This window comes from Lates calcarifer, linkage group LG10, assembly GCF_001640805.2.
Source record: "Lates calcarifer isolate ASB-BC8 linkage group LG10, TLL_Latcal_v3, whole genome shotgun sequence".
In the NCBI taxonomy this organism is placed as follows: domain Eukaryota; kingdom Metazoa; phylum Chordata; class Actinopteri; family Centropomidae; genus Lates; species Lates calcarifer.
Window position 1 is genome coordinate 25124648 of NC_066842.1, and position 12404 is coordinate 25137051.

At 39.2% G+C, this 12404-nt stretch overlaps 1 protein-coding gene across 3 annotated transcripts in view; it reads right to left on the minus strand.

Annotated features, from left to right (window-relative positions):
- LOC108901959 (C-C motif chemokine 4-like) overlaps positions 1-10378 on the minus strand; it is a 16182-nt gene extending 5804 nt beyond the window's left edge. Inside the window, exons 1-4 of one of the 3 annotated variants that reach the window (XM_051073623.1) lie at positions 10217-10377; positions 9013-9136; positions 2195-2281; positions 804-852 (exon numbers count right to left, since the gene is read on the minus strand). In XM_051073623.1, coding sequence (XP_050929580.1) covers positions 819-852; positions 2195-2281; positions 9013-9136; positions 10217-10289 — 318 coding nt within the window. In that variant the 5' untranslated portion in view covers positions 10290-10377 and the 3' untranslated portion in view covers positions 804-818. Of the gene's footprint in view, positions 1-803; positions 853-2194; positions 2282-2477; positions 2602-8563; positions 8817-9012; positions 9137-10216 lie in introns of those variants that run through there. The other 2 variants (XM_051073621.1, XM_018703640.2) reach the window with 2 other exon arrangements.
- Between the last annotated feature and the right edge of the window lie 2026 nt (positions 10379-12404).

The following is a 12404-nucleotide window of genomic DNA, read 5'->3' on the forward strand; positions in this document are numbered from 1 at the left end:
ACACACACAAAAAAACTGTTCTCTTGACAGATCACCAGCTGTACAGTGAGTTCTGTATTGGAGTATAGAAGTTCATTCTTGATTTCGGGGACAGTATGTGTGACAGAATCATCTTGAATCAAAACTCTGAAGTCGAGAGTTGTGTATGATTTCACATTCAACGACTCAGAGGAGCATTAACCTATATCAGTGAAACGGCAGTGACCATGGAGACTGAGTGAACACCTGAGCAAAACTGGTCACAGCGTCCACCAGAAGCACTTTAAATGATCGATGGAGAGTTGGAGAATGATCAAAGACGACATTCACACCTGACACCAGAGATGATCTTTAAACAGAGACAGGATGTAAAAGCTTCCACCTCAAAACATCAATATGGTCTTTTGTGATGGAGTAGTAATTATTCAGCGACTTACAAAAAGCAGTATGGATTTTCATTTAAATCACTCTTTCTGTGTTTTGTACCAACTTGACTCTAAAGACCATCTGTTACATTTTGATTAAAGCTTGTGTCGGACCCCAAAGCAGACACAGGCAGGAACACTGGTGATGATGAAAGTAAGTGGCTTTAATGGATATTGAAGAGAGTACTGGGGGGGTAAAGATGAGGGACTGGGAGAACAGGAGACGCGTGACAGCCAGGTGAGTGTGAAGACCAGCAGGTGAAGGATATGGAGGTCGACAGGCTGTAGCAGGGAAATGGAATGACCCGGGAGGAGCAGTGGAGACCGGAGGCTTGAAGCAGGCAAATGGCCTGGCAGGGTATGGCAGCAAGAGGTGAGCAGCAGCAAGGGACCAGGTGAGTTCTGAGACTGGACTCAGTAGAGCACAAAAACCACTGGACAACAAGACCTAGAGAAAAACAAGAAACACTAGAGACACAAGAAACACCAGAAACTACGGTGGCCCGGATGTGTTACCACGTGGTGAAGCAGAAACAACAATCGATGAGCTACAGGTGAAGCAGAAGATGCTCCACTCCTCCACACACAGAGAGCAGAGAGGCAGAGGCTCTAGGGAAGCAGAGGAAAATACCAGAAAACACTGGAGAGGCTCAGGTCACAGAAGGAACCATGACACTAACTACTGAAAGAGAAAATAACACAAGTCACTACGACCTGCAACACTACAGCCTTCCTTGGCCTGGTATGACCAGTCACACTCAGGACACACTGTGTTGTTGCATGTGCATGACAATTATCTTAATGAATGTGATATATTCAATAGTGATGATGTGAAGATGATGAAGAGATCTCCACTGACACTGTCTTTCTTGTATATAAGTATAAGTAAGTTTATTACAAAGAAGTTCAGCATTGATACAAGCACCGCGGTAGCTTATGAGAGGATCTGAGCCAATATTGATCTCTCCCCCTAACAGCTCTAAACATCAGTATATATAGGATAATTGTTTACATGTTTTATAATCTAGCGAAACATCCTGACCTCATTCAATGACCTCTTATTACAAAAAAACAAGAGGAGGGAAGAAAAAGCCCCTCTCCCTAACACTTACATCAGACATTTTGTTGTTAATTTAATCATAAAATTTGTTGTTAACATTTTATCTTTTACATTTTCAGTGGCAGCAAATGAACTGCTCCATAAACCAAAGGCACACAGAATGACCCGGCATGTACAATATTTGCCAATCACAACATTTTATTGACAGATTCCAGAGAATCCTTAAGACTTTTATTATTATTATTAAGGTCAATGGGTTGTAGTTTTTTAATGTTATACTCATAGATTAATGCTTGTAATTAAATTATTCCCCATGTGCCAGGTGTTTTAGGAAAAAAGCATAGTAATACTGTATAAGATGAATAGAATGTGGGGTAAATCGTGACCAAACAGCTTGTTTTTGCCCTAGCTCCCCATGGCAGGTAAATCCAGCCAAGGAAAACAGAATAACAAAACCTGAACTGCCAAAGTCAGTTCAGAGGTCAGGGTGAACTACAGATCAGCAGCCCAGCGGTGAGGTACTCATTTTACATGCATCAGTCAGAGGGGTGCATCAAGCCAGGATGATTTGTGAAGTAAAACTTTAATGATTTAAAAGTAAAGCAGAACAAAGGTATATAGGATTAATAATAAAATGGTTAATGGTTAGTTAAATCATAGAATAATACAGGTTGTTAATGTCAGAGTTGAATCATGGCTGGAGGTGGAGTGGGTGGAGCTGTTTATTCACTGATTCTCAGATGATTGTTCATTAAAAGCTTTCTTAGCCCAATCCAGAGCCTGCCTCACACATAATGGTCCATAGGGAGTACCGACCCTGCAGAGAAATCAGTGGCAGAGTCAGTAATCACAGTTGGGTCTGGAAAGTTATTTTGATATCACATTCAGATTTAAAGCCTCCATGTATAGAATTTCAGAATGTCTCACTTTGCTGACTCCTTGTGATAGAATTTAAAAAGTAAATAAATAAATAAAAATGAAAACTTGTCAGAGTGAAGGTGTTAGAGACTTACACAAATGCCTTTTCTGAACATCTTTTGTGAGTTTTGATGATGGAGATGATGTGTGGTTTTGGTATTCTTTTTGGAAAGAATTTAAAGCAGCATGATGCAGGTGACATTTCATTTGGTCCATGAGCTGTAAAAGAAAAAAATAATAATAACAGGGATCATTTAGACCTGTACACCTTCATTCAATAACATCTACATAGAACGAGTCAGTGGTTCTAAACCATAAAAATAATGCTCATAAGTCATCAGGCAGCAAAAGCAGTTCATGACGAGTGTGTGAGTTGTTGTCATTATCAACGTATAGACTTTTAGGCAATATACTTATTGTCTACTTATTGTATATGTAATCTAATGTATATTAAATATATTTAATATAATTAAATATACTTGCACTGCAGCAGTCCTCTAAGAACAATAAATCAAATTCAGTCTAATGTCAGAATTATTCATAACAGTGTACAATAATTCATGATGTAATGTAATTTTTTAATTTTCTGATTGACTCACCTTTAGTTACTCATCCATCCATCCATTATCTATACCGCTTATCCGTGAGGGGTCACAGGGGGCTGGAGCCTATCCCAGCTGTCATTGGGCGAGACGTGGGGTACACTCTGTACAGATCACCAGTCCATCACAGGGCCAACACATATAGACACAACCATTCACACTCACATTCACGCCTACAGGCAATTTAGAGTTATCAATTAACCTGCATGTGTTTGGACTGCGAGAAGAACCAGGAGAGAACCTGGAGAAAACCCACGCAGGCACACGGAGAACATGTAAACTCTACACAGAGAAGCCCCGGGCTCGAACTCCCACAGTCCAAACACATGCAGGTTGAATGGTTGTTTGTCTATATGTGTTGGCCCTGTGATGGACTGGTGATCTGTACAGGGTGTACCCCACGTCTCGCCCAATGACAGCTGGGATAGGCTCCAGCCCCCCCACCGCCACCACGACCATCACAAATAACCAGTATAGATAATGAATGAATGAATGATTTTATGTTACAGGTTTCACAAGAAATCAGTTTTAATATCGAGTTGAGTACAAAGAAAAAACTTTTAACAATCAGACTTAATTTAGTTCTTTGTTGTGAACCTTTCTCATGAGGTAATTATGTGATAAAACTGTACAAAACATCACTGAGACCCTTCATCCTGAAAACTGAACACTATGACAGAGAGTAGACTGTCACACTTACGCATGGTGGTGCAGTGGTAAACAGTGAGCAGCAGCAGCAGCAGCAGTCCCGCTGTAAAGCTCAGAGTCTTTATGGTGTCTCAGTGTAGAGCTGATGATTCTCTCCTGTCTTTGCTGTCTGAAGTGATTCACTCTGCTCACTGACTGTCTTATAGCAGCTTGCATATATTTGTATCTGAAAGCTGGCCCGCCTCTTTAGTTGGAGGAACTTCCCCCTGCCCACTACTGTTTTACTGTGTATATGTGTGATCATGAAATAAACTTGGAGAGACTATTTCTCTGTGTGAATTCTGCTTTCATTATACATATACATATACTTTCATTATAAATTCCCACAGTCTGTCAACCAAATAAATGTTAGTCAAATATTTAATCTCCTTCAAGCTCTGTTTTGGTCTTCAGTTTGGTGCTGGGCAGGTTTTGCACAGTAGATGCATTATGAGCTTTTTTTCAATGAAGCATTTTGTTACAAAACTCACATACTATAGATGAACTTATTAAGTAAATGTGATATACACACACACAAAAAAACTGTTCTCTCGACAGATCACCAGCTGTACAGTGAGTTCTGTATTGGAGTATAGAAGTTCATTCTTGATTTCGGGGACAGTATGTGTGACAGAATCATCTTGAATCAAAACTCTGAAGTCGAGAGTTGTGTATGATTTCACATTGAACGACTCAGAGGAGCATTAACCTACATCAGTGAAACAGCAGTGACCATGGAGACTGAGTGAACACCTGAGCAAAACTGGTCACAGCGTCCACCAGAAGCACTTTAAATGATCGATGGAGAGTTGGAGAATGATCAAAGACGACATTCACACCTGACACCAGAGATGATCTTTAAACAGAGACAGGATGTAAAAGCTTCCACCTCAAAACATCAATATGGTCTTTTGTGATGGAGTAGTAATTATTCAGCGACTTACAAAAAGCAGTATGGATTTTCATTTAAATCACTCTTTCTGTGTTTTGTGTGTCATTCTTCTGTCTTGTCTGTAAAGTTGTCAAAATGGGTGCTATCATTTTTAAAGACCTCATAGCAAGCCATACTGCATTTAACTAAACACCTTAGTTATATAACAAATAAGCCTTTGAATCTTTGAATCACATAAACTAAATGTTGTATACTGTGTTATATTATGTCCCTGCACTATATAAATGTATTGTAAACTAACCTAATCTCTAATCTAATCTAATCTAGCCATTTCTAAGATCATATAATCAACTCTAAAAACAGTAAGATTTCACTGTCTTTTCAGTAACCTAGATTAGGTTTAGCAGTTATTGTTGTGTTGTTATGTGCATTGGGTGAAGCAACATATTTGTGTTTAAGATAAAATTGCATGTACACAGTACACAGCACTACAGATCAGCAGCATCTCTTGATGTTATCAGGGCGGAGGTTTACATGAGGCTGATGTAATCATGTTTGTTTCAAGCTGTGGTCACACACAGCCCCAAAAGAAAATGTACTTTGCGAAATCAACAACTTTCCATACAGGGAAGATCTAAATGCTAAAACCTCACTGATGTTATCGCCACAAAAAAGCACCATGTGGTGTAAGTGTGTGCGGAAGACTATTGCTCGAACTGCTGCAGATCATTTAAGTACTGATAAAAAATATATATACTGTACATTTACAAATTTCTTTAAAAACTACAGAATACTTGACAGAATTTGACTTGAGAAACACATACTCAGGGTCAATATTCATTATATGAAGTATCACATTTAAAAAGGTGGGCTTGAAAGTACACATTTTTGAATAATATCACATTCCATATCATTAACACAACTACATTAGTAAGTCATCTAACACCTTCACACATCTATACAGTACAAGTGGAACAAATTTTCACCAACTGAGACCTTTAGATCAATCGTTCATCCATTGTCTCTTATCTTTATTCACAGTATGTTACAGGGCTGGAAAGCTGATGTCTGTCATTTGTTTATAGTTCAGGTGACTCTAAAGACCATCTGTTACATTTTGATTAAAACTTGTGTCGGACCCCAAAGCAGACACAGGCAGGAACACTGGTGATGATGAAAGTAAGTGGCTGTAGCAGGGGAATGGAATGACCCGGGAGGAGCAGTGGAGACCGGAGGCTTGAAGCAGGCAAATGGCCTGGCAGGGTATGGCAGCAAGGGACCAGGTGAGTTCTGAGACTGGACTCAGTAGAGCACAAAAACCACTGGACAACAAGACCTAGAGAAAAACAAGAAACACTAGAGACATAAGAAACACCAGAAACTACGGTGGCCCGGATGTGTTACCACATGGTGAAGCTGAAACAATAATCGATGAGCTACAGGTGAAGCAGAAGATGCTCCACTCCTCCACACACAGAGAGCAGAGAGGCAGAGGCTCCAGGGAAGCAGAGGAAAATACCAGAAAACACTGGAGAGGCTCAGGTCACAGAAGGAACCATGACACTAACTATTGAAAGAGAAAATAACACAAGTCACTACGACCTGCAACACTACAGCCTTCCTTGGCCTGGTATGACCAGTCACACTCAGGACACACTGTGTTGTTGCATGTGCATGACAATTATCTTAATGAATGTGATATATTCAATAGTGATGATGTGAAGATGATGAAGAGATCTCCACTGACACTATCTTTCTTGTATATAAGTATAAGTAAGTTTATTACAAAGAAGTTCAGCATCAATACAAGCACCGTGGTAGCTTATGAGAGGATCTGAGCCAATATTGATCTCTCCCCCTAACAGCTCTAAACATCAGTATATATAGGATAATTGTTTACATGTTTTATAATCTAGCGAAACATCCTGACCTCATTCAATGACCTCTTATTACAAAAAACAAGAGGAGGGGAGAAAAAAGCCCCTCTCCCTAACACTTACATCAGACATTTTGTTGTTAATTTAATCATAAAATTAGTTGTTAACATTTTATCTTTTACATTTTCAGTGGCAGCAAATGAACTGCTCCATAAACCGAATGCACACAGAATGACCCGGCATGTACAATATTTGCCAATCACAACATTTTATTGACAGATTCCAGAGAATCCTTAAGACTTTTATTATTATTATTAAGGTCAAGGGGTTGTAGTTTTTTAATGTTATACTCATAGATTAATGCTTGTAATTAAATTATTCCCCATGTGCCAGGTGTTTTAGGAAAAAAGCATAGTAATACTGTACAAGATGAATAGAATGTGGGGTAAATCGTGACCAAACAGCTTGTTTTTGCCCTAGCTCCCCATGGCAGGTAAATCCAGCCAAGGAAAACAGAATAAGAAAACCTGAACTGCCAAAGTCAGTTCAGAGGTCAGGGTGAACTACAGATCAGCAGCCCAAACATCAATATGGTCTTTTGTGATGGAGTAGTAATTATTCAGCGACTTACAAAAAGCAGTATGGATTTTCATTTAAATCACTCTTTCTGTGTTTTGTACCAACTTGACTCTAAAGACCATCTGTTACATTTTGATTAAAGCTTGTGTCGGACCCCAAAGCAGACACAGGCAGGAACACTGGTGATGATGAAAGTAAGTGGCTGTAGCAGGGAAATGGAGTGACCCGGGAGGAGCAGTGGAGACCGGAGGCTTGAAGCAGGCAAATGGCCTGGCAGGGTATGGCAGCAAGAGGTGAGCAGCAGCAAGGGACCAGGTGAGTTCTGAGACTGGACTCAGTAGAGCACAAAAACCACTGGACAACAAGACCTAGAGAAAAACAAGAAACACTAGAGACACAAGAAACACCAGAAACTACGGTGGCCCGGATGTGTTACCACGTGGTGAAGCAGAAACAACAATCGATGAGCTACAGGTGAAGCAGAAGATGCTCCACTCCTCCACACACAGAGAGCAGAGAGGCAGAGGCTCCAGGGAAGCAGAGGAAAATACCAGAAAACACTGGAGAGGCTCAGGTCACAGAAGGAACCATGACACTAACTATTGAAAGAGAAAATAACACAAGTCACTACAACCTGCAACACTACAGCCTTCCTTGGCCTGGTATGACCAGTCACACTCAGGACACACTGTGTTGTTGCATGTGCATGACAATTATCTTAATGAATGTGATATATTCAATGGTGATGATGTGAAGATGATGAAGAGATCTCCACTGACACTATCTTTCTTGTATATAAGTATAAGTAAGTTTATTACAAAGAAGTTCAGCATCAATACAAGCACCGCGGTAGCTTATGAGAGGATCTGAGCCAATATTGATCTCTCCCCCTAACAGCTCTAAACATCAGTATATATAGGATAATTGTTTACATGTTTTATAATCTAGCGAAACATCCTGACCTCATTCAATGACCTCTTATTACAAAAAAACAAGAGGAGGGGAGAAAAAGCCCCTCTCCCTAACACTTACATCAGACATTTTGTTGTTAATTTAATCATAAAATTAGTTGTTAACATTTTATCTTTTACATTTTCAGTGGCAGCAAATGAACTGCTCCATAAACCAAAGGCACACAGAATGACCCGGCATGTACAATATTTGCCAATCACAACATTTTATTGACAGATTCCAGAGAATCCTTAAGACTTTTATTATTATTATTAAGGTCAATGGGTTGTAGTTTTTTAATGTTATACTCATAGATTAATGCTTGTAATTAAATTATTCCCCATGTGCCAGGTGTTTTAGGAAAAAAGCATAGTAATACTGTATAAGATGAATAGAATGTGGGGTAAATCGTGACCAAACAGCTTGTTTTTGCCCTAGCTCCCCATGGCAGGTAAATCCAGCCAAGGAAAACAGAATAAGAAAACCTGAACTGCCAAAGTCAGTTCAGAGGTCAGGGTGAACTACAGATCAGCAGCCCAGCGGTGAGGTACTCATTTTACATTCATCAGTCAGAGGGGTGCATCAAGCCAGGATGATTTGTGAAGTAAAACTTTAATGATTTAAAAGTAAAGCAGAACAAAGGTATATAGGATTAATAATAAAATGGTTAATGGTTAGTTAAATCATAGAATAATACAGGTTGTTAATGTCAGAGTTGAGTCATGGCTGGAGGTGGAGTGGGTGGAGCTGTTCATTCACTGATTCTCAGATGATTGTTCATTAAAAGCTTTCTTAGCCCAATCCAGAGCCTGCCTCACACATAATGGTCCATAGGGAGTACCGACCCTGCAGAGAAATCAGTGGCAGAGTCAGTAATCACAGTTGGGTCTGGAAAGTTATTTTGATATCACATTCAGATTTAAAGCCTCTATGTATAGAATTTCAGAATGTCTCACTTTGCTGACTCCTTGTGATAGAATTTAAAAAGTAAATAAATAAATAAAAATGAAAACTTGTCAGAGTGAAGGTGTTAGAGACTTACACAAATGCCTTTTCTGAACATCTTTTGTGAGTTTTGATGATGGAGATGATGTGTGGTTTTGGTATTCTTTTTGGAAAGAATTTAAAGCAGCATGATGCAGGTGACATTTCATTTGGTCCATGAGCTGTAAAAAAAAAAAATAATAATAACAGGGATCATTTAGACCTGTACACCTTCATTCAATAACATCTACATAGAACGAGTCAGTGGTTCTAAACCATAAAAATAATGCTCATAAGTCATCAGGCAGCAAAAGCAGTTCATGACGAGTGTGTGAGTTGTCATTATCAACGTATAGACTTTTAGGCAATATACTTATTGTCTACTTATTGTATATGTAATCTAATGTATATTAAATATATTTAATATAATTAAATATACTTGCACTGCAGCAGTCCTCTAAGAACAATAAATCAAATTCAGTCTAATGTCAGAATTATTCATAACAGTGTACAATAATTCATGATGTAATGTAATTTTTTAATTTTCTGATTGACTCACCTTTAGTTGCTCATCCATCCATCCATTATCTATACCGCTTATCCGTGAGGGGTCACAGGGGGCTGGAGCCTGTCCCAGCTGTCATTGGGCGAGACGTGGGGTACACTCTGTACAGATCACCAGTCCATCACAGGGCCAACACATATAGACACAACCATTCACATTCACATTCACACCTACAGGCAATTTAGAGTTATCAATTAACCTGCATGTGTTTGGACTGCGAGAAGAACCAGGAGAGAACCTGGAGAAAACCCACGCAGGCACACGGAGAACATGTAAACTCTACACAGAGAAGCCCCGGGCTCGAACTCCCACAGTCCAAACACATGCAGGTTGAATGGTTGTTTGTCTATATGTGTTGGCCCTGTGATGGACTGGTGATCTGTACAGGGTGTACCCCACGTCTCGCCCAATGACAGCTGGGATAGGCTCCAGCCCCCCCACCGCCACCACGACCATCACAAATAACCAGTATAGATAATGAATGAATGAATGATTTTATGTTACAGGTTTCACAAGAAATCAGTTTTAATATCGAGTTGAGTACAAAGAAAAAACTTTTAACAATCAGACTTAATTTAGTTCTTTGTTGTGAACCTTTCTCATGAGGTAATTATGTGATAAAACTGTACAAAACATCACTGAGACCCTTCATCCTGAAAACTGAACACTATGACAGAGAGTAGACTGTCACACTTACGCATGGTGGTGCAGTGGTAAACAGTGAGCAGCAGCAGCAGCAGCAGTCCCGCTGTAAAGCTCAGAGTCTTCATGGTGTCTCAGTGTAGAGCTGATGATTCTCTCCTGTCTTTGCTGTCTGAAGTGATTCACTCTGCTCACTGACTGTCTTATAGCAGCTTGCATATATTTGTATCTGAAAGCTGGCCCGCCTCTTTAGTTGGAGGAACTTCCCCCTGCCCACTACTGTTTTACTGTGCATGTGTGATCATGAAATAAACTTGGAGAGACTATTTCTCTGTGTGAATTCTGCTTTCATTATACATATACATATACTTTCATTATAAATTCCCACAACAGTCTGTCAACCAAATAAATGTTAGTCAAATATTTACTCTCCTTCAAGCTCTGTTTTGGTCTTCAGTTTGGTGCTGTTTTGTACAGCATGGTTTTGTGAGTTGCAGACTGAAGATGGCATTGATGAGCTTTTTTTCAATGAAGCATTTTGTTACAAAACTCACATACTATAGATGAACTTATTAAGTAAATGTGATATACACAAAGGAAACTGTTCTCTCGACAGATCACCAGCTGTACAGTGAGTTCTGTATTGGAGTATAGAAGTTCATTCTTGATTTCGGGGACAGTATGTGTGACAGAATCATCTTGAATCAAAACTCTGAAGTCGAGAGTTGTGTATGATTTCACATTCAACGACTCAGAGGAGCATTAACCTACATCAGTGAAACAGCAGTGACCATGGAGACTGAGTGAACACCTGAGCAAAACTGGTCACAGCGTCCACCAGAAGCACTTTAAATGATCAATGGAGAGTTGGAGAATGATCAAAGACGACATTCACACCTGACACCAGAGATGATCTTTAAACAGAGACAGGATGTAAAAGCTTCCACCTCAAAACATCAATATGGTCTTTTGTGATGGAGTAGTAATTATTCAGCGACTTACAAAAAGCAGTATGGATTTTCATTTAAATCACTCTTTCTGTGTTTTGTGTGTCATTCTTCTGTCTTGTCTGTAAAGTTGTCAAAATGGGTGCTATCATTTTTAAAGACCTCATAGCAAGCCATACTGCATTTAACTAAACACCTTAGTTATATAACAAATAAGCCTTTGAATCTTTGAATCACATAAACTAAATGTTGTATACTGTGTTATATTATGTCCCTGCACTACATAAATGTATTGTAAACTAACCTAATCTCTAATCTAATCTAATCTAGCCATTTCTAAGATCATATAATCAACTCTAAAAACAGTAAGATTTCACTGTCTTTTCAGTAACCTAGATTAGGTTTAGCAGTTATTGTTGTGTTGTTATGTGCATTGGGTGAAGCAACATATTTGTGTTTAAGATAAAATTGCATGTACACAGTACACAGCACTACAGATCAGCAGCATCTCTTGATGTTATCAGGGCGGAGGTTTACATGATGCTGATGTAATCATGTTTGTTTCAAGCTGTGGTCACACACACAGCCCCAAAAGAAAATGTACTTTGCGAAATCAACAACTTTCCATACAGGGAAGATCTAAATGCTAAAACCTCACTGATGTTATCGCCACAAAAAAGCACCATGTGGTGTAAGTGTGTGCGGAAGACTATTGCTCGAACTGCTGCAGATCATTTAAGTACTGATAAAAAAATATATATACTGTATATTTACAAATTTCTCTAAAAACTACAGAATACTTGACAGAATTTGACTTGAGAAACATATACTCAGGGTCAATATTCATTATATGAAGTATCACATTTAAAAAGGTGGGCTTGAAAGTACACATTTTTGAATAATATCACATTCCATATCATTAACACAACTACATTAGTAAGTCATCTAACAACTTCACACATCTATACAGTACAAGTGGAACAAATTTTCACCAACTGAGACCTTTAGATCAATCGTTCATCCATTGTCTCTTATCTTTATTCACAGTATGTTACAGGGCTGGAAAGCTGACGTCTTGTGTCGGACCCCAAAGCAGACACAGGCAGGAACACTGGTGATGATGAAAGTAAGTGGCTTTAATGGATATTGAAGAGAGTACTGGGGGGGTAAAGATGAGGGACTGGGAGAACAGGAGACGCGTGACAGTCGTCACGAATACCAACTACGGTGGCCCAGATGTGTTACCACATGGTGAAGCAGAAACAACAATCGATGAGCTACAGGTGAAGCAGAAGA